At 38.9% G+C, this 21,500-nt stretch overlaps 1 protein-coding gene and 1 long non-coding RNA gene across 5 annotated transcripts in view; one reads left to right on the forward strand and one right to left on the reverse strand.

The window, feature by feature from the left end:
- LOC126755350 (uncharacterized) overlaps nucleotides 1–21,500 on the reverse strand; it is a 40,729-nt gene that overhangs the window by 8,773 nt on the left and 10,456 nt on the right. The window contains exons 2-3 of one of the 2 annotated variants that reach the window (XR_007666479.1): nucleotides 19,525–19,608; nucleotides 4,472–4,520 (exon numbers count right to left, since the gene is read on the reverse strand). This is a non-coding gene — a long non-coding RNA (uncharacterized LOC126755350). Of the gene's footprint in view, nucleotides 1–4,471; nucleotides 4,521–19,524; nucleotides 19,609–21,500 lie in introns of those variants that run through there. The other variant, XR_007666480.1, reaches the window with a different exon arrangement.
- On the forward strand, nucleotides 1,240–21,222 carry LOC126755329 (uncharacterized). 3 transcript variants are annotated; one of them, XM_050467822.1, is made up of 6 exons: nucleotides 1,240–1,422; nucleotides 4,474–4,681; nucleotides 4,747–4,933; nucleotides 4,996–5,112; nucleotides 5,183–5,409; nucleotides 20,417–21,222. In XM_050467822.1, exons 1-6 carry the CDS (start codon nucleotides 1,282–1,284, stop codon nucleotides 21,127–21,129), a joined length of 1,593 nt encoding a protein of 530 aa, XP_050323779.1. In that variant the 5' UTR covers nucleotides 1,240–1,281; the 3' UTR covers nucleotides 21,130–21,222. The 3 variants fall into 3 exon arrangements, with proteins under 3 accessions (XP_050323779.1, XP_050323778.1, XP_050323780.1); XM_050467821.1 differs by lacking the exons at nucleotides 1,240–1,422; nucleotides 4,474–4,681; nucleotides 4,747–4,933; nucleotides 4,996–5,112; nucleotides 5,183–5,409 and adding exons at nucleotides 14,667–14,851; nucleotides 19,478–19,685; nucleotides 19,751–19,937; nucleotides 20,000–20,116 and having other exon boundaries at nucleotides 20,190–21,222; XM_050467823.1 differs by lacking the exons at nucleotides 1,240–1,422; nucleotides 4,474–4,681; nucleotides 4,747–4,933; nucleotides 4,996–5,112; nucleotides 5,183–5,409 and adding exons at nucleotides 16,052–16,288; nucleotides 19,478–19,685; nucleotides 19,751–19,937; nucleotides 20,000–20,116 and having other exon boundaries at nucleotides 20,190–21,222.

Here is a 21,500-nt window from a genome sequence, read left to right on the forward strand (position 1 = left end):
AGATATTACAATCAACCGTTAGGTGAACAAAGCTATCTGAGGCAATATGTTGCGAAAAGTATAAAAACAAAGTTTATCATATGTATGTCTACATGTGTACAAAATTTAGATTTGCCGTACGTGTTTTGTCCAGTCATGTCAAAAGAAGCGAATAAACATGTACATATTATTCAAAACAATACCTCAAAGTCTTTACGGCTCTTAAGTTTATAGGGGATTGTTATCGGGAGTGTTCGCTCTTTGTTGTTGCTAACGGGTGATCCAAGTAGATTTACTGTTGTCAATAGCCTATTTTTCGTAGTAATGTTTGTCATTTCATCATGGAAAGACTTAAGCCTGAACTCTGTTTACATATTTACAAATCGTTCAACTTTATTACGAAAGTTCACGTTCTTTAAATAATGTGTTTCGCGTGCTTCAGTCGACTTATGGTCAACATAATCAGCCTACTGAGCATACTATTAGCAACACCATGCCCCATCTTAAAACCCCGCAATTCATTTGTGGGGACACTTGGTTTCAATAAGAAGGTGGCACTTCCCACACATTGCAACAATCAATGAATTTATTGAGAGAACACTTCGGTCAGCAGATAATTTCACGTTTTGGGCCAGTCGAATGTTCACCAAGGACGTGTGATATCACACCCTTAGACTTTTTGCTGTGGGGACATGTAAAGTCTAAAGTCTATGCGGGCAATCCCGCTTCGAGTCATCGAAAATTGAACTCAACGGATGGATCATCTGAGACGTAGTCGTTTCCAACATATGAAAGAGATAATCTTTCAAAAATAAATGCCAAAGAATGAGAATACTTAATCATTCCCCATTTAATTTGAAATTTCTGTATTTTTTTTTAAAAAGGTAGGAAACTTCGAAATAGATAACCCTTTATTTACACCACTTGAATATTTTATTTGTTAAGTCAGATTGCACTACAGGTGCTTTATTAGTGCTTATTAGCAGAAATTTTGTAAGGTAAATATGACACTCCCCGAAAGTTTTTGGCCGTGCTTCTTTCAGATTTTGTGGGACGCTTCTTGATCTTTTTATGCATTGAGACTGAATGGAGAGCGAAAACCCATACGCAGCAGAAACACTGTGTGGCAATCATTTTACAGCTTTACCTCATATCAGCAGTGGTATTAACCGACTGTCGCCCGCTAATTTATGTTGGCATTTGGAGAGTATTTAAGGAAGTAACAAATTGTTTAGAATTTAGTTACATTAATATCGTTTGTGCGTGCAATTGTTGGAGCAAGAAATTAGTCGTAGTTGAATTATGGGGTCCTCAGAATGTTCTTACGATAATAAGGAGCGCGTGTGGTCTGGTCCGAACGCACCGTTATTTCACGATTCCAATTGCTCGGTGGGCGATATTATTTATAGAAATTTGAAGAATTATCCAAACAAAGTTTGTCAAGTGAGTGCAGTTCTAAAAATGTTTTGGTGTGACAATAAATATGTATTTTTATGAACTGACCTTGTGATAAACGATAACAATGAGATAACGGTTTAATCAGCTATACAAATTTCGTCTTACTTTGAGGTTGGAATTAGAAGACTTCATCGGTTGGTTGATAAATTGGCTTTTTTGGTGGAGTTGGGAAGTTGGAATGGAAAAGATGTGTTTGCTAAATAGGTATGGGTGGACATGCAACGCTGTGCTTAAGGTTAGACTGGAGGACTATCAATTGTTATGGGAATTTTTACGCCATTGGCTTAAATATATTTTTTTTGGATCCGCTGTATAAAAACGTTGTCGAAAGCTTCGTACATTATTATCGCGCATTTACAAATTAAGTTTCAAATATAAATAGTTAGTAACAAATGGGAAGGGACAACCCTTTATGGAACATCTTGGTTAATGCTCTTAAGTTTTTATGAATCTTGGACCAGCAGTTTGACATCGACTAGAGATCGCACGAAGTATTCGGGGTATCTCGGCAAAATTTACTGATTACACTGGTAAACAGAAGTCCACTTGTTTCTTGTGACATGAACAGAACAAAGTGTTTATTATGTAAAAATTGTCATGAATGCAGAAAATAGCTACCGATTTCTTCTATCACCTATAGTTTTTTTGCTCTGAAGATTTTGGTTTAAAAAGAAAACAGCGATAGATATATTATTGTTATATTATTTTATTAACCAAAGAGTACTTTAAAATGTTACTGTCAATGTTTTTCGGCGATATTTTGTTTTTGGAGTATCCCTTAACAATGCCCAGCAGTAATCGGCATGCAAACTGGCACTCTACTTATCTTGGTACCGTTTCTCCATAGCAGAAATGTCTTAGTGGAACCGTTTTCCCATGTCCGTCACTTACGGCTCCTAAATTTTCGGGGAAAAAATCCAGATGGGAGTCTAGAAAGTGAATTTTAAGGGACATGTTGCAACCCATTTTTTATAGGCAGTAAATAGTTCAGTCACAAGATCTTTGAAATTGTCTGCTTTCAGTTTTCCAAGAAAATTTATAACAACGCTTTTAAGGGCACTTCTGACTCGTATTTCAGTTTCATTCAGCGTTTCCTCAAATGTTTCATCTTTCTTTAGTTCTCTGATTTGCGGACCCACAAGTATGCCATCCTCACTTTTTGCTTCACTGACTCTTGGAAATTTTTGTTTCAGATACAAGAACCCTCTACCATTTCTGTCCACTGTCTTAATAAAATTCTTCATTAAAAACATTTGCAAAGGTGATATGTAGTTGTACCTTTAAGAGATCAACTTGAGGTTCACTGGTATCGTTTTTTACCGGCCACTGCTCGGAGTGGTCGTGTGAATTTGCTCTCATAGCCAGAAGTTACACGAAGGTAAATCAGGCGAATGCGGTGGTCGCGGCACGATATTAGTTGAAAATGTGGCGAAATGATACCGAATAACCAATGCAGTATGAGATGGTGCGTTATCACACTTCTTTGTTCAATAAATTCAGACATAGTAAAAATCGAAGAGTTCACTTTCAGAGCCTCACAAAACGACGCGTATCTTAAATACTAATGAATATTTGGACGTGAAATTAGCATAGATGTGACTAACAGTATTACCAACTTACAGAACAAAATTTACCGATTCGAAAAACATGCGTAATATAAATTAACTCACCTTTCAATTTGATCACAGTAGTATTGTAAAATCTAATGCCGCAGGTTAAAGAATATCTGTGGCTGATAAAAAATTCTGCTTTCAGATTTGACTTCAGGGTAGCTAACCGCATTAGAAACACCTAAGAGTTTTCATATCACAAATTATGTGTCTAACAGTGTTATTAATACTGATCTTATAACATGTTGATGCTAATTTATGTAGTTTTGCTGATTGTTCGCTAGATTATTTTCTTGAATCTCTGCTCTCGTTTGCAGTTAAAATGAACTGGCCTTATGAAGTGGCATATTGATGATAAACATTGTGGTAAGATTCCACCCAAGTACCAGTACGTGTGGTTTTTAGACGAGGTTTTTCAAAATTGAATTGATAGATATAATATTTCAATTCAGTTATCTGGTACTTCTCACACGAGGATGAGCAGAGGATTGGATGAAGGTTGGGAGTCTTGCACCTTGGACGAGTAATTGAGAACTGTAACAGTTCGTTCTTGGCTGGACAAAATATACAATATTTGTTAGTAAAAAACAGTCAATAACTTCGGTTGCAAAGCTTTAACACTATTCAAAAAATAAAAAAGTTCTTCAAACAGAAACTTTATTTCAATCATGGTCTGAAAATTTATTTGAAAGTTGACCTAGACAGTAATCGATTCCGAATTTCGTGAAAATATCTCGTCAAATTAAAAAGTTGTCCTTGTTTGGAAAAAATTGATCAATTTTCGGTTTGAATGACAGCTATATGCATTACGGCCCAATATCTGCGCCTCGGCTAAATCGGCAGTTTTTTGAGGAGAAAAGAATATATTTTGACATATTTGGTATACATTTCAAACTTAATATACTCTGCACTCTGTATGGGGTATAATTAATCGATTTTGATCATTAATGGGTACTTGTCACCCGCAGATAAAATATTTGCTCACATCTGAAAGATATCTTGGGCTTGAACAACGCCTGTTAAAACTGATCTTCAAAAGATTTTATAGCGTTTTTATTATTCTGCGTTCTGGCGCTCCGCATGCATTACCCTACGCAGTTATGAATATCCACTCCATGTAAGTCACTTTCTGTTTTACTGAATCGATTCTTAGCGACCGTTTTAATCTACTCATCTACTATTCTTAGTAATTGAAATACAGTTCCTAGTTGTAAGACTTTCGCATATTTTTTCTCACTTATATTGCCCCATATGTTGTTTCTAGCTGTCATTTAGTCCCTTTTCGGATGAAGGTTGCCAACGAATTAAGCATGAATTAATGAAACTAGTACTGAATTCCAATAAAAACGATAAAATTAAGAACCTCATACTAACTTCGATTAAGTTAGCATTACAGATATTATTGGTAATCCTTTTATATCTTAAGGTGTCGGATATTGATGGCCGCGAAGTTACCAATCGTGAACTGCTAACCTGGTCTACACGTCTGGCGCTACATTTCAAGAATATGGGTCTACGACACGATGATGTCATCGGAATTGTTGCAAAAAACAGCACCTATACAAGCTCGGTTGCGGTCGGCTGCTTTATGAACTGTACGCCATTCCATGCCGTAAACTCGGGTTTGGATAAAGGTAACGAAAGACCTTTACAGTTTCATTACACTAAGCATATATTGCAACATTTTTATTAATTACAGATACAATCCGTGACGTCTTCCAAATCACCAAACCGAAAATAATATTTTGCGACGGCGAATATTATGAGAAATTACATGAAGCCACTAGTTCCTTGAATCCATTATTCTATACGCTTACCGAACATATTGAGGGAGTTGGCACAGTTGAAGACCTGTTGAGTCCCATGTCAAATGAAGATCTTTATAAGTAAGCGCAGATTGAACTTTCAAGTTCAACTTAAGACCTGTCTGACTTATAACTCTTTACAGGCCTGAGCCCCTCGAGTTAGGCGGTGAACAGACAGTAGCAATACTTTGTTCTTCCGGCACTACGGGTGTACCCAAGTGTGTATGTGTGTCAAACCATAGTCTGAACATTGATGAATTGTAAGTCCAAGAACTTATGAAAATAGTCATTATACAGATGCATAATAACGTTACAACATTATTTCTTTAGATGCGTAACCAGCGAGGATGTCATCTTCTCGAACAGCAGTTTAGACTGGATATCTGGTGTTTTCTTCATTTTACTCTCTGCGACCAAGAGTTGTAAACGTGTAATTACCAATAAGCCCTACTCCCCCGAATATATGATTGAGTTGGTGAAGAAATACAAAATCACTTACGTATTTGCTGCACCACGTCATGTTTCCGCTTTAGTCGCTTGCTCAGCAGCCACCATAGGTAACTTGCGCTCCGTTCGGTCTTTCTTGGTTGGGGGTGGCTGCATTAGTCAATCGACTTTACAACAACTGAGAAGTTTACTTGAAAACGGCAAAGTAATTTTTGTTTACGCCATGACCGAGTCGGGCCTTTTATCGTTGAACTCGGATGAAAAATATCCAACCTCTGTAGGAAAACTAGTTTCTGCCATTAAGGCGCGTATTGTTGACGATGAGGATAATAATTTGCCACCGAACGAAATAGGTGAGCTTTTGGTGAAACTGGGCATATTTGGAGTGGATATTATGGTAATCCAATTGAGACGAAACGTGTTCAAGATTCGGATGGCTGGTTACATACAGGGGATCTCGGCTATTTCGATGATAATCATATGCTTTATATAGTCGATCGCAAAAAGGATATAATGAAATATGACGGTATGCAATATTGGCCAGCCGAAATAGAGCAGGTGATCAACGAATTGCCGGAGGTGGAGGATGTGTGTGTGGTCGGTGTGTATGACGAGAGGCATGGAGATGCGGCCGGTGCAATAGTTGTTCTTCGCCAAGGTACCGAACTTACGATAGAGCAAGTAAAGGATCATGTCAGAAAACGCTTACCATTAGATCACAAGCAACTGCATGCTGGAGTAATTTTCATCGATCGCTTGCCGCAAAATGCCAATGGAAAGACACTAAAACGAGAGGCGAGAGTTTTATTTGAAGTAAAGTGAAATTAAGAGGATTTTAAGGGATATACATATGTACATAAGTGTAAATTTTAATAAAGTGATAGATATAAAGCAAAATATATATTGTATGTATAAGAATGAGTAGTTTAATAAAGATTTTGGTGGATATACATATATACATAAATATGTCTGTAAATTTAAAAATAAGCACAATTAAAAATTAAGTGTCTCGTTGTTTATTCGGTGTAACCTCCTTAACTACTTAACCGATTTTTGTAAAATGTATCATACTGTGCCTAGTTTAAATCAATTTAAAATATATGATTTCTTATACGACAACTACGTTATAAATATTATTCAAAACATAAGCAAATGCTCAACATTCAAAAAAAGAATAGAAAAAAAAGTAGGGAAGGTTCAAATTCAGGTACATTTTCTACTTCGGCAAGGTTCAAGGCCAGAGAAATTCTTTCAGGGGTTGGAAAAACTTCATACTAAAATTTTTTGTAGGAATTAGATATTAATTTTTCGACAAAATCGTCAACGAACTATATTCAGATACAGTACTTGTCCAATAAATTACGAACGAAAAAAGAAAATATGCAGAGTTCTAACTTTAATCATTAATTAAAATATAAATATTTGGCGTATTTCAGAAAAAAAATATTTTTTATATGCTATATACATTAAACTTAAATTATTATATTTTTGTATTGAATCATATTCAATATTTGGTCGCCTCGCCTTTAGTTTTTAACACAGCCTTTATTCTATCAGGCAAGCTTTGAATGCAATTTTGTATCATGCTGTGCTATTCGACGTTATTTGTCCAGACATCTTCAATGTTTCGCTTTAAAATGTCAATTGTTGTGCTACTTCGTTCATAGGCCTGTCGTTTAAGATATGCCCAACGTTCTCGATTGGATTTAGGTGCGGAGAATTGTCAGGCCAAGGTAAGACTTCCAAATGCAATTCATTTAAGACATTCATGCTGTTTCTAGCTGTATGGCATGGAGCCGCATCTTGCCTAAAGGTATATTCTTCTGGCGGAGTTGTTAAGTTGGTTAACATAAGGCATCAACGTATCTTTAAATATAGATATGTATTGAACAGATCGCATTGTGCCTTCAATGAATTGTAGGGGACCAGGACCTTCTGCAGAAATGCAGCCCCAAATCATCAGTGAAGGTTGGTGTTTTACCCTGGGAAGAACACAGGAGCTAGAATATCGAGACCCCTTTCGTCTCCGAACGTAATTTGCCGACTCAGTCACTTCTGCCAAACGACGTACATCGCTAAAAAATAACCTTTAAAAAATGTTAAATACAATTTTAATATGCTTACTATTGTTAGTTAAAAAAAAAATAAAAAAGGAAATAAATTTAAAAGAATGTAAATATGTTAGAAACGTACCTTGCTCCAATATCTTGAATCATAATTTTTGTGCAGCTGATTTCACAATACTCGACGTCGTCGTCCTGCATTTTAAGCCGTTTTCGTAAAATCTTCTGCGTAGAGTGTGCAGAGATATCTTAACGCCAGCGCTTCTAATGTTTTGTAAAATACCTTGCGCTGACGAAGTTCTATTTTTTAGCGCTTTTCTTACGATTAGACGATCTTCCCTTCCACTCGTTACTCTCTTTCTCCAGCAGTTTGAGCGATTATTATCACTAAGACGCACTAAAGACGATTCAGAAGAAGTAGATAGTAAAGAATCACCAATGGTTGAAAATATGCAAAATGAATATGTTAACAAACGCGAAAGTCAGTTGGTGACTAGAAATCCATAAAATCTTGGTGGGTGTTCAAAACCAAAATGTACGGTAATGGTGTGGTGACACGCCGTAAAGCCAGATTAGTGATCAGGGGATCTAATAAAAAAAAGCTGTTGATTATGAAGAAACGATTGCCTCTGTAGCTCGATACACCTCATTACGTTAAATGATAAAATCTATAAGTTGCAACCTGATGGTTGTGATGACAACACTGTTCGTGTGTGTACGCTGTTGAAATTCCTATATGGACTGAAACAGTCCATCCGATTATGGATTATGTTGATGTTAACGATGTTCTATTGTTTTCAAGCGACGAGAAAAGTATGAAAGCGTTAAAGAAACAACTTTCATCAGACAGAAATACTACAAAGAGCACTATAGAAATAAGTCAATCCTTACTACCTACTTATAAAATCATTTTTAAGCAATCGTACGTTCTATGTCAAGGAAAAAGATGCATTTTCTGAGCTTTATTCGATTGAAGCTGGAGTTCCACAAGGGAGCGTTTTGGCCCCGTATTTTATACAATATTTACAGCTGACCTACCGATCGCTAATTGACCACTCACTTGGAAGATACACATAAAAGAAAAAAACGAAGCAGCTCAAATTTAAAACTAAAACAAGTAAGGAAGGGCTAAGTTCGGGTGTCACCGAACATTTTATACTCTCGCATGATAAAGTGATAATCGAGATTTCATCATCCGTCATTTACATATTTTTCAAATACCGTATTTTTGTAAAGTTTTATGCCGCGATCATCATTGGTTCCTAAAGTACATATGTACTCGTATTATACAGAAAAGGCATCAGATGGAATTCAAAATAGCGTTATATTGGAAGAGGGCGTGGTTGTGAACCGATTTCACCCATATTTCGTACATGTCATCAGGGTGTTAAGAAAATATTAAATACCGAATTTCATTGAAATCGGTCTAGCAGTTCCTGAGATATGGTTTTTGGTCCATAAGTGGGCGAGGCCACGCCCATTTTCAACTTTTAAAAAAAGCCTGGGTGCAGCTTCCTTCTGCAATTTCTTCCGTAAAATTTAGTGTTTCTGACGTTTTTTGTTAGTCGGTTAACGCACTTTTAGTGATTTTCAACATAACCTTTGTATGGGAGGTGGGCGTGGTTATTATCCGATTTCTTCCATTTTTGAACTGTATATGGAAATGCCTGAAGAAAACGACTCTGTAGAGTTTGGTAGACATAGCTATAGTAGTTTCCGAGATATGTACAAAAAACTTAGTAGGGGGCGGGACCACGCCCACTTTTCCAAAAAAACTGCGTCCAAATATGCCCCTCCCTAATGCGATCCTCTGTGCCAAATTTCACTTTAATATCATTAGTTATGGCTTAGTTATGACACTTTATAGGTTTTCGGTTTCCGCCATTTTGTGGGCGTGGCAGTGGGCCGATTTTGCCCATCTTCGAACTTAACCTTCTTATGGAGCCAAGGAATACGTGTACCAAGTTTCATCATGATATCTCAATTTTTACTCAAGTTACAGCTTGCACGGACGGACGGACAGACGGACGGACATACGGACGGACGGACGGACGGACAGACAGACATCCGGATTTCGACTCTACTCGTCACCCTGATCACTTTGGTATATATAACCCTATATCTGACTCTTTTAGTTTTAGGACTTACAAACAACCGTTATGTGAACAAAACTATAATACTCTCTATGGCAACTTTGTTGCGAGAGTATAACAAGTAAGGAAGGGCTAAGTTTGGGTGTCACCGAACATTTTATACTCTCGCTTGATAAAGTGATAATCGAGATTTCATTATTCGACATTTACATATTTTTTTTATTTTGCTGTAAAATTAATTAGATTAGATCAATTTGTGTACTTTGAGTATTGAATTGTATTTTCATTTCCTAATGTATATATTATACAGAGAAGGCATCAGATGGAATTCAAAATAGCGTTATATTAGAAGAAGGCGTGGTTGTGGACCGATTTCACCCATATTTCGTACATGTCATCAGAGTGTTAAGAAAATTTTATATACCGAATTTCATTGAAATCGGTCTAGTAGTTCCTGAGATATGGTTTTTGGTCCATAAGTGGGCGACGCCACGCCCATTTCCGATTTTTAAAACAAGTCTGGGTGCAGCTACCTTCTGCAGTTCGTTCCGTAAAATTTAGTGTTTCTGACGTTTTTTGTTAGTCGGTTAACGCACTTTTAGTGATTTTCAACATAACCTTTGTATGGGAGGTGGGCGTGGTAATTATCCGATCTCTTCCATTTTTAAACTGTATATGGAATGCCTGAAAGAAACGACTCTATAGAGTTTGGTTGACACAGCTATAATAGTTTCCGAGATATGTACGAAAAACATAGTAGGGGGCGGGGCCACGCCCACTTTTCCAAAAAAATTACGTCCAAATATGCCCCTCCCTAATGCGATCCTTTGTGCCAAATTTCTTTTTAATATCTTTATTTATGGCTTAGTTATGACACTTTATAGGTTTTCGGTTTCCGCCATTTTGTGGGCGTGGCAGTAAGCCGATTTCGCCCATCTTCGAACTTAACCTTCTCATGGAGCCAAGAAATACGTGTACCAAGTTTCATCATGATATCTCAATTTTTACTCAAGTTACAGCTTGCACGGACGGACGGACTGACAGACATTCGGATTTCAATACTTGTCACCCTGATCACTTTGGTATATATAACCCTATATCTGACTCTTTTAGTTTTAGGACTTACAAACAACCGTTATGTGAACAACACTATAATACTCTCCTTAGCAAATTTGTTGCGAGAGTATAAAAATGTACTGGCTTTTAGGTTAGCACAACTTAGCCTTGAAAATAAAGTGCGACTTTACAAGTCAATCCTTAAGCCAGTATGGACGTATGCAATGCAGTTATGGGGTACGTCCATCGTCCAGTTATGGGTTCAACATTGAAATCCTCCAAAGATATCAATCGAAAACTTTAAGAAGCATTGTAAGTGCTCCTTGGTATGTAAGCGACTTCGAAATACTCAAAGACTTAAATATACCTTTTGTTAAAGACGAAATCAGCAAATCTTGTCGAAAGTATTTAGTTGGATTGTCTTATCATGAAAACTTACTGGCAATAAATTTACTAGACAACAGTATGGATGTTACACGCTTAAAACGAACTCACATTTGGATCTTCCATTTAGGTTTTAAGTAGTTTTAAGAAGTTTAAGCCAATAAAATAATTTAAGAATGTATTGATTAGTCTCAATGGAGAACAATCAATCCTGTCACTATTAATGTATTTAAAAAATTTGCTGATTGTCAGTTGATATATTGCAAATATATATATATATATATTTCCGATATGGTGCGATATGGAACGTCCAGCAGAAATTCGGTTGCAACACAAATCGACTTAAATCAACATCTGAGTAATGAAGCAGAGCAATATGAAATGCCATGGTGCTTGCTTGTTATTCGCCTCACAAATAACGGGACCTGGCATCAGTTTTGCAGTTAATCTACTGAGTTGTTACTACAAACCCAGGGAAATCGCACTGATACCTCATATGCACCAGTACAAATGGAAAAAGGTAAAGCGGCAGCATTTAGGAAGCGGTAATATTAAATACATTTGTATTCCAACAAACTTCGATGTCGTAGATAATTTCTTCCATCTTGGAACCAGCATTTACACCAACAACAACGTCAGTCTTGAAATCCAACGCAGAATGACTCTTGCCAACAGGTGCTACTTCGGGCTGATTGAGAAGTTAAGTCCTATCTCGACGAAAAAATACCAAATTCAACAAGTCACTCTTATCGTCCCCGTCCTCCTATATGCATGCAGAGACATGGACGATGACAATTTCAACTCATTATTTAAACAGACGGATGTATGAAATGTAAACAGCAAAAAAAAAGTTAATTTATTAATATTTATTAAGCAAAGTGTTGTTCAGGCACAATGTTGAAATAAAGAAATTGTCAGCTGAAACAGTTCATCGTGCTCTTCGCTAAAATTATTTATATGGACGGATAGCAGGTAAAAAGCCATTTATCTCTAGTACAAATAAGAACAAGTAAGGAAGGGCTAAGTTCGAGTGTCACCGAACATTTTATACTCTCGCACATAAAGTGATAATCGAGATTTCATTATCCGTCATTTACATATTTGTGTAAAGTTTTATTCCGCTATCATCATTGGTTCCTAATGTATATATTATACAGAGAAGGCATCAGATGGAATTCAAAATAGCGTTATATTGGAGGAAGGCGTGGTTGTGAACCGATTTCACCCATATTTCGTACATGTCATCAGGGTGTTAAGAAAATATTACATACCGAATTTCATTGAAATCGGTCGAGTAGTTCCTGAGATATGGTTTTTGGTCCATAAGTGGGCGACGCCACGCCCATTTTCAATTTAAAAAAAAGCCTGGGTGCAGCTTCCTTCTGCCATTTCTTCCGTAAAATTTAGTGTTTCTGACGTTTTTTGTTAGTCGGTTAACGCACTTTTAGTGATTTTCAACATAACCTTTGTATGGGAGGTGGGCGTGGTTATTATCCGATTTCTTCCATTTTTGAAATGGAAATGCCTGAAAGAAGCGACTCTATAGAGTTTGGTTAACATAGCTATAGTAGTTTCCGAGATGTGTACAAAAAACTTAGTAGGGGGCGGGGCCACGCCCACTTTTCCAAAAAAATTACGTCCAAATAAGCCCCTCCCTAATGCGATCCTTGGTGCCAAATTTCTTTTTAATATCTTTATTTATGGCTTAGTTATGACACTTTATAGGTTTTCGGTTTTCGCCATTTTGTGGGCGTGGCAGTGGGCCGATTTTGCCCATCTTCGAACTTAACCTTCCTCATGGAGCCAAGAAATACGTGTACCAAGTTTCATCATGATATCTCAATTTTTACTCAAGTTACAGCTTGCACGGACGGACGGACTGACAGACATTCGGATTTCAACTCTACTCGTCACCCTGATCACTTTGGTATATATAACCCTATATCTGACTCTTTTAGTTTTAGGACTTACAAACAACCGTTATGTGAACAACACTATAATACTCTCCTTAGCAACTTTGTTGCGAGAGTATAAAAAACGGCTTGAATTCGCGAAAGTTCACGTTGATAAGCCTTTAAGGTTCTGGAAAAGTTTAATGTTCACTGACGAAACAAAGATAAACATTTGGGAATATGAGGGACAAAAAAATGTGTGGAGTCATACACGGAGCAACGAAGTAAAAATTTAGTTGGGACTGTGAAACATGGCGGCGGTTCAGTTATGCTGTGGAGATAGGCAGTCTCCCGGGTTTCAATACTTCATAACGTTGTATCGGGTGATTTTTTTGAGGTTAGGATTTTCATGCATTAGTATTTGACAGATCACGTGGGATTTCAGACATGGTGTCAAAGAGAAAGATGCTCAGTATGCTTTGACATTTCATCATGAATAGACTTACTAACGAGCAACGCTTGCAAATCATTGAATTTTATTACCAAAATCAGTGTGCGGTTCGAAATGTGTTTCGCGCTTTACGTCCGATTTATTTTTGTTCAGCGATGAGGCTCATTTCTGGTTGAATGGCTACGTAAATAAGCAAAATTGCCGCATTTGGGGTGAAGAGCAACCAGAAGCCGTTCAAGAACTGCCCATGCATCCCGAAAAATGCACTGTTTGGTGTGGTTTGTACGCTGGTGGAATCATTGGACCGTATTTTTTCAAAGATGCTGTTGGACGCAACGTTACGGTGAATGGCGATCGCTATCGTTCGATGCTAACAAACTTTTTGTTGCCAAAAATTGAAGAACTGAACTTGGTTGACATGTGGTTTCAACAAGATGGCGCTACATGCCACACAGCTCGCGATTCTATGGCCATTTTGAGGGAAAACTTCGGAGAACAATTCATCTCAAGAAATGGACCCGTAAGTTGGCCACCAAGATCATGCGATTTAACGCCTTTAGACTATTTTTTGTGGGGCTACGTCAAGTCTAAAGTCTACAGAAATAAGCCAGCAACTATTCCAGCTTTGGAAGACAACATTTCCGAAGAAATTCGGGCTATTCCGGCCGAAATGCTCGAAAAAGTTGCCCAAAATTGGACTTTCCGAATGGACCACCTAAGACGCAGCCGCGGTCAACATTTAAATGAAATTATCTTCAAAAAGTAAATGTCATGAACCAATCTAACGTTTCAAATAAAGAACCGATGAGATTTTGCAAATTTTATGCGTTTTTTTTTTAAAAAAAAGTTATCAAGCTCTTAAAAAATCACCCGATATTACACTCGACTGGTCTTAGGTATTACAAACAATCCTTAGGTGAACAAGGCTATCTGGTTAAGAAAATTTAACAGTGCCAATAAAACTGCGGCAAACATACACTATACTATATAATTCATAAATATAGGTCATATAGGTGTGTATCGCGTGCATACGTCTGTTAATGTTAGTGCTTATCAGCAGAAATTTCGCATGGCAAAAATGATATTACACACTAACAAAGTATAATGCGCCGCTAGCACTCTACGAAAGGATTTGGCCGCGCTTCTCTCATATTCTGTGGGGCGCATTTCGATATTTTTATGAATTGAGACTAAATGGAGAGCGAGAAATCCAGCAAAGCATACAGACACATTTTGTTTGTCAATCATCCGGCTAGAAGCTGTTAGTTTTTGATAAATTAAGCTTATATCATATCAGCAGTGGTTTTCAAACCAGTGCATAAGTGCTTAGTAGGAACAAACGCAAGCAACGTACTAAGCTGTGTTAGCATTTGGAGAGTATTTAAGGAACTAGCAAATTGTTTAGAATTTAGTTAATTGAATACCGTTTGTGCTTGCAATTGCCGGTGCAAGAAATTAGTCGTGGATGAATTATGGAGTCCTCAGAATGTTCTTACGATAATACGGATCGCGTGTGGTCTGGTCCGAACTCACCATTATATCACGATTCCAATTGCTCTGTCGGACATATTATTTATAGAAATTTGAAGAATTATCCAAACAAAGTTTGTCAAGTGAGTGCAGTTCTAAAAATATTTTGGTGTGACAATAAATATGTAATTTTATGAATTGAGCCTGTGGTTGACGATAACAACGAGATAACGGTTTAATCAGCTATAGGACTTTCGCCTTATTTTTGCGCGGTGTCGTTCTCTGTCATTGTTTAGTGATTGGAATTAGAAAACTTCATCGGTTGGTTGATGAAATTGGCTGTTTAGGAGGAGTTGGGGTGTGGGAATGGAAAAGATGTGTTTGCTAAATAGGTATGTGTGGACATGTAACACTGTGATTAACGTAGTACTTTATAATCTGGTGCTATATCCAAAACAGGACTGTGGAAGAATTATTTAAATTTCACGAGGAAACAGATTGTTTTATTTCGCATTAAGTGGTGTTCTGATTCCAAAACTTTATAGGAAGAGTTGGTGGTAATGACAAATGTTCTACTTACGACCTATTTAGTTATATACTACCTCATCAGGTTTTTGTCCAGTTTCGTATTCGACCGCTTTTGGAGATCATGTCAGTGTCGCGCTATTAAAGACACTAGATTATATTGGAGGAGTGTGAATTGTTATGGGAATTTTAATGCCATTGGCTTACAAAAATTTCCTATCTATCAGCTGTATAAAAACGTTGCCGAAAATTTCGTACACCATTTTTGCGCATTTACGAATTAAGTTTCAAATATATTTGATGCTCATAAGGTTTTGTGTATGTGTGTATGTCCGGATATTTATTGGTTATTAATACTTATCTTTTGAAGGGCGAATGTTAGTTTAGGTCTCTTGGTTAATCACAAGATTATTTTCTGGAATTTCATCACTCTGGTCTCGTTTGCAGTTAGGATGAACTGGACTTAGGAAGTGGCATATTGATAATAGTTATTGTGGTAAAATTGTTACCCAATTACCAGTATGTGAGGTTTTCAGAAGACGACAGGTATCTAAATTATGCCAGCCGAGGCAATAATTGAATTGATAGATATAATGTTTCAATTTAGTTGCCTGGCGCTTCTCACACGTAGATTGGATGAAGGTTGGGAATCCTGCCCCTTGAACGAGTAATTGAGAACCGTAACGGTTTGTTGTTGTCTGGACGGAATACGGGTTAGGTTAATCTGATAGGCTAAAAAGCCATGCATAGATCAGTTTGGTCCTTTGTGATACCAGATGGAATGCACTTGCTAGGTCCAAGAGGGGTAGTCATCGTTAAGGATACCTGCGCTTGACGCGAATCTTAACAGATTCTGCGGCCTCACTGTCAATAGCTATTACAGTGTATCATACTGTGGGGAACCCAGATGCTTCAAGCGTAGTCTTGCCAATGCAGGACAAGTGCACAAAGGAAGCTCCATTGTTTCCCTTGGGCCCTGTTTCAGACATTTCTTGCAGTCTCCTCGATCTGTCAGCCTCATCTTGCGGACTTGTGGCGCCACCTGACAGTGACCAGTAAGTATTCCCATCATGCTCCTACAGTCTCCCCTATCGGGTGCAAATAGGAATGCTGTGTACTTCCGATTTACCGTTTTGCACATGGCTTTGGCAGTTTTGCACACTGGTAGCTCGTTGCATCGAATTTCGATTTTATTTACCATGTTTTTGTCGAGGTCGTCATATAGAAAATCCATGGGCTTCCCAATTGTTGTTCACGTTATCGGATGTTAGCCTTACACCATTTTAGTCAATTTTGTCCACTATCATTGCCCTCAATGGCTTTGTGACCTGGCACCCAGTAGAAAATAAGTTGTTAACTTCTGGCAACACTTTCAAATGCTACCGTGCTTTCCAAGATACTTCTGGCCGATATGCGCTACGAGATTACTTCCTTGATTGCTGCTAGGCTGCCTACGTAAATGTTGACTCTAGAATTGCCTGCAGGTGCATTAGAGGCTAGCTCTGCTGCTTTCGTAATAGCAACTTAAAACTAACTCTAGATAATATATTCCCGCACCAACTCCAACTTTCATTTTCGAACCATCACTATAGGTGTTTAGAGTGTTGCGCGTAGCTAACATACCTTTACGTCAGCCATCTTTTTAAGTATTTACTTTGACTCTTTTTTCCCAGTTGAAAAGTGGAGTCATGTAGTCGGTGTTTGGCCAGCCACCATTACCCACCGAGCTATGTCCGAGGGTTCTACAGACTACATACTTCCTGACCAAGGAAGTTTCTTGGTCCATTCTGCTTTTATCCGTCTGGTGGTCAAAATGCTTCTGATCCAGCGTTGTATAGTAGGGTCAACACTTATTGACTGGATACTGTTCAGAATAGATTTCGTAGAGACGTTGTTGAAAGCTTCAAAAATATCTAGGCTTCTAGGTATACTCCAAGAACGTGTTCCTTATATTCAAGAGCCTTTTCGGTATTAAATAGCAGTGTATGGCGTGCAGCCTCTACTGCTTCAAAGGGGCGCCGCGGCCCTTATGTGTGAGTCCAAGATTTTCCCTAGCATTTTCAGCAGGAAGGGAGTTAAGCTTATAGTCCTAAACCCTTTTGACAAGATTGGGTTATTCCTACCTGCCTTCGGTATGAAAACTACCCTAGCTTCTCCATGAGTGGTGCACATAACTGAATTTCAAGCATCCCCTAAAATCGCCTTTAGACATGGCACGGATAGACATAGTGCATTCTGCAGCATTGCTGGAATGATTCCGTCCGTACCGGGACGAATTTGTATGGGTCTAATGAGCGGACTGCCGATTCTATTTTTTCCCCCGTAAAAATGTGTTCGGGTTTACTGCACTACTTCTAGGTCTTCCAACGAGTCCTGGCAGTTGTCCGTCCACTCTTCGCTGCTCCTGCGAATTAAAGCGGGCGAGGCGGGGCTTTTGGATAATAATTTCCTAAGTCTCGCCACCTCCTGGGTCTTTTCAAATCCACTACAAGATTTTTTCCAGTATTCTCGCTTTGTCCTGCGCACCAACTTCTTGTAGTCCCTTAGAAGATCTTTATATTCGTTCCCACAGTCTTCGCTTTCTGCTAGCTTAGTCCAGTTGAAGCATTCTCGTACTTTGCGTCTGCAAGACCTAAGCTTCCTGTTCCACCAGGGGGGCTTCGTTTTGTGCTTAAGTTGCAGCGTAGGGCATGCGTAGTGAAAAGCTGTATTTAGGGCGTAGGGACTGTAATCAATATGGGAATGTTAATTACGGTCGGGGTGTATGTCGTATAGTATTGTGTCTTCAGCCAATGTTCCTGGACTAAAGCCAGGTCGTAGCCGTCCTTCTCTAGAAGCTGAGAAGAAGCTCGGCCGAGGCGATCTTACTCTTGTGGCCATTCACCTGGACCTGGTTTAGGATCATTAGGCTGGATTTTGCCTCCACCTCCACCTCCTGTAGGACAAATGAAGTAGCTATGATGAAGGATCTATTCCGAGATCCTTGTCTACTTCAAGTCGTCTACAGCGTGTTTTTGTTGCAGTACGCGGGATGGCGCTTCTTGAGGCGGAGAAACACGCTTCCCACGACCGACGCCATCTTCCCGCACCGCGGATATAGAATCAAGATCTATATCTAGATCTCTAGAATCTGGAGGAGGTAACTCTAGCCTCCGTCTTCGTGATTTCGTCACCTTCCAGTCGCTAGATGGTACACCCGGATTTTGCCTTTGAAGCAGCCGCAGAGCAGGTTTCGGGTCCACAATGCGAGGTATGGTTACCGATGTAAAGCTGCCGCGGTCTACCTCCTCCAGCTTCGCTCCCTCACGCAGGTTTGGACGCGTTCTGACCGCTTTCCTTACCCATCCTAGGATCGGGTCGTCATTGCATTTTAAGATTTTGACGCCGCTAAGCCATCCTGCTCCATCAAATAACGGCATGGGTGCGCTCGGTTCGGCGTCCATTCTCGAAAAGCCTAAACTTCACTCTCCGTTGAGCGCTGCCTCTTTTCAGACGGTCCGCTTCGTTTCCTTATCTTGCTTAATTGCGAATTTTAGATTCGGGGGTCTCTACCCCAGCGTTTTATACCTACCGTCAGATACCTCATTAGCAAAGGCCGGTAACCATTCATCTTTTTCTGAGGATGCATATAAAGCAATCCAACAAAAGAGGATGATTGGGAAGATATGTACGTCAGCCGTCGCTGGGAGCCGCCTGCAATGTAATGACTCTGCCAGAAGCCAGCTTGACATCCTGACTTTGGAAGCAGCTATACCCACCGCACCCAGTCGACCCCCGCGCGGAGGATACAGCTTAAAGTCTCCGACGTTGACTTCTGTACAAACTTAATATAATCGGTACTCTGGATGGGGTATACCTTAGAAAGCGTATATTTGTTACCCGAAGATACAATATTCCCTCAAATCTGGAAGATGTTCAAGTGATGAATAATCCCGTGTAAGTCGCTTTCCGTTTTACTGAATCGATTCTTAGCGACCGTTTTAATCTACTCATCTACTATTCTTAGTGATTGAAATACAGTTCCTAGTTGTAAGACTTTCGTATATTTCTTCTCAGTTATACTGCCCCATATGTTACTTCTAGGTGTCATTTAGTCCCTTTTCGGATGAAGGTTGCCAACGAACTAAGCATGAATTAATGAAACTAGTACTGAATTCCTATAAAAATGACAAAATTAATAACCTCGTACTAGCTTCGGTTAAGATAGTATTACCGATTGATTGGTAATCCTTTTATTTCTTAAGGTGTCGGATATTGATGGCCGCGAAGTTACCAATCGTGAACTACTAACCTGGTCTACACGTCTGGCGCTGCATTTCAAGAAAATGGGTCTACGTCACGATGATGTCATCGGCATTGTTGCAAAAAACAGCACCTATACAAGCTCGGTTGCGGTCAGCTGCTTTATGAATTGTACGCCTTTTCATGCCGTAAACTGGGGTTTGGATAAAGGTAATGGAATACCTTTACAGTTTCATTAGAATAAGCATGTATTGCAACAATTTTATTAATTACAGATACAATCCGTCACGTCTTCCAAATCACCAAACCGAAAATAATATTTTGTGACGGCGAATATTATGAGAAATTACATGAAGCCACTAGTTCCTTGAATCCATTATTCTATACGCTTACCGAACATATTGAGGGAGTTGGCACAGTTGAAGACTTGTTGAGTCCCGTACCAAATGAGAATCTTTATAAGTAAGTGTAGATTGAACCTTCAAGTTCACCTTAAGACCTGTCTGACTTATAACTCTTTACAGGCCTGAGCCATTCGTGTTGGGCGGTGAGCAGACAGTAGCAATACTTTGTTCATCCGGCACAACGGGTGTACCCAAGTGTGTATGTGTGTCAAAGCATATAGTGAACATTGATGAATTGTAAGTCGAAGTACTTAAGAAAATATTTGTATTTATACATGTGTAGAATAACGGCGCAACAATATTTCTTTAGATGCGTAACCAGCGAAGATGTCATCTTTTCGAACAGCAGTTTGGACTGGATATCTGGTGTTTTCTTCACCTTACTGTCTGCGACCAAGAGTTGTAAACGTGTAATTACCAATAAGTCCTACTCCCCTGAATATATGATTGCGCTAGTGAAGAAATACAAAATCACTTACGCACTTGCTGCACCACGCCATGTTTCCGCTTTGGTCGCTTGCCCGGCAGCCACCATAGATAACTTGCGCTCCATTCGGTCTTTCTTGGTTGGGGGTGGCTGCATTAGTCAATCGACCTTACAACAGCTGAGAAGTTTACTTGAAAACGGCAAAGTAATTTTTGCATATGCCATGACCGAGTCGGGCTTTTTATCGCTGAACTCGGATGAAAAATATCCAACTTCTGTCGGAAAATTAGTTTCTGGAATTAAGGCACGTATTGTTGACGATGAGGGTAAGAATTTGCCACCGAACGAAATAGGTGAGCTTTTGGTGAATACTGGACATATTTGGAGTGGATATTATGGTAATCCCAGTGAGACGAAACGTGTTCAAGATTCAGATGGCTGGTTACATACAGGGGATCTCGGCTATTTTGATGATAAGAATATGCTTTATATAGTCGATCGCAAAAAGGATATAATCAAATATGACGGCATGCAATATTGGCCTGCCGAAATAGAGCAAGTGATCAACGAATTGCCGGAGGTGGAGGATGTGTGTGTGGTTGGTGTGTATGACGAGAGGCATGGAGATGCGGCCGGTGCAATAGTGGTGCTTCGTCAAGGTGCCGAACTTACGATAGAGCAAGTAAAGGATCATGTCAGAAAACGCTTACCATTAGATCACAAGCAACTGCATGCTGGAGTAATTTTCATCGATCGCTTGCCGCAAAATGCCAATGGAAAGACACTAAAACGAGAGGCGAGAGTTTTATTTGAAGTAAAGTGAAATTATGAGGATTTTAAGGGATATATGTACATAAGTGTAAATTTTAATAAAGTGATAGATGTAAAAGAAAATATATATTATATACAAATAGTACATTAACAGTTACATTCTCACCGGCATAATTTTTGAAGAAATGTGGACCAATAATGCCACCGGCTTACAAACCACACCGAAGTGTTGTTTTCTTCTGGACGAAATGACAGTGCCAAAACTAAGCACGAAATGAAGATATAAAACTCATATTTAGCACAGTGGATCGCAGTAGCCAGGGGCACCTGTGCAAAGAAAATTTTTTGAAAAATTGTGCGTGGCCCCACCCTTTAATAAGTTTAATGTATATATCTCCTAAACCACTAAAGCTACAAAAACTA

This window comes from Bactrocera neohumeralis, chromosome 4 (genome assembly GCF_024586455.1).
Source record: "Bactrocera neohumeralis isolate Rockhampton chromosome 4, APGP_CSIRO_Bneo_wtdbg2-racon-allhic-juicebox.fasta_v2, whole genome shotgun sequence".
Classification (NCBI taxonomy): domain Eukaryota; kingdom Metazoa; phylum Arthropoda; class Insecta; order Diptera; family Tephritidae; genus Bactrocera; species Bactrocera neohumeralis.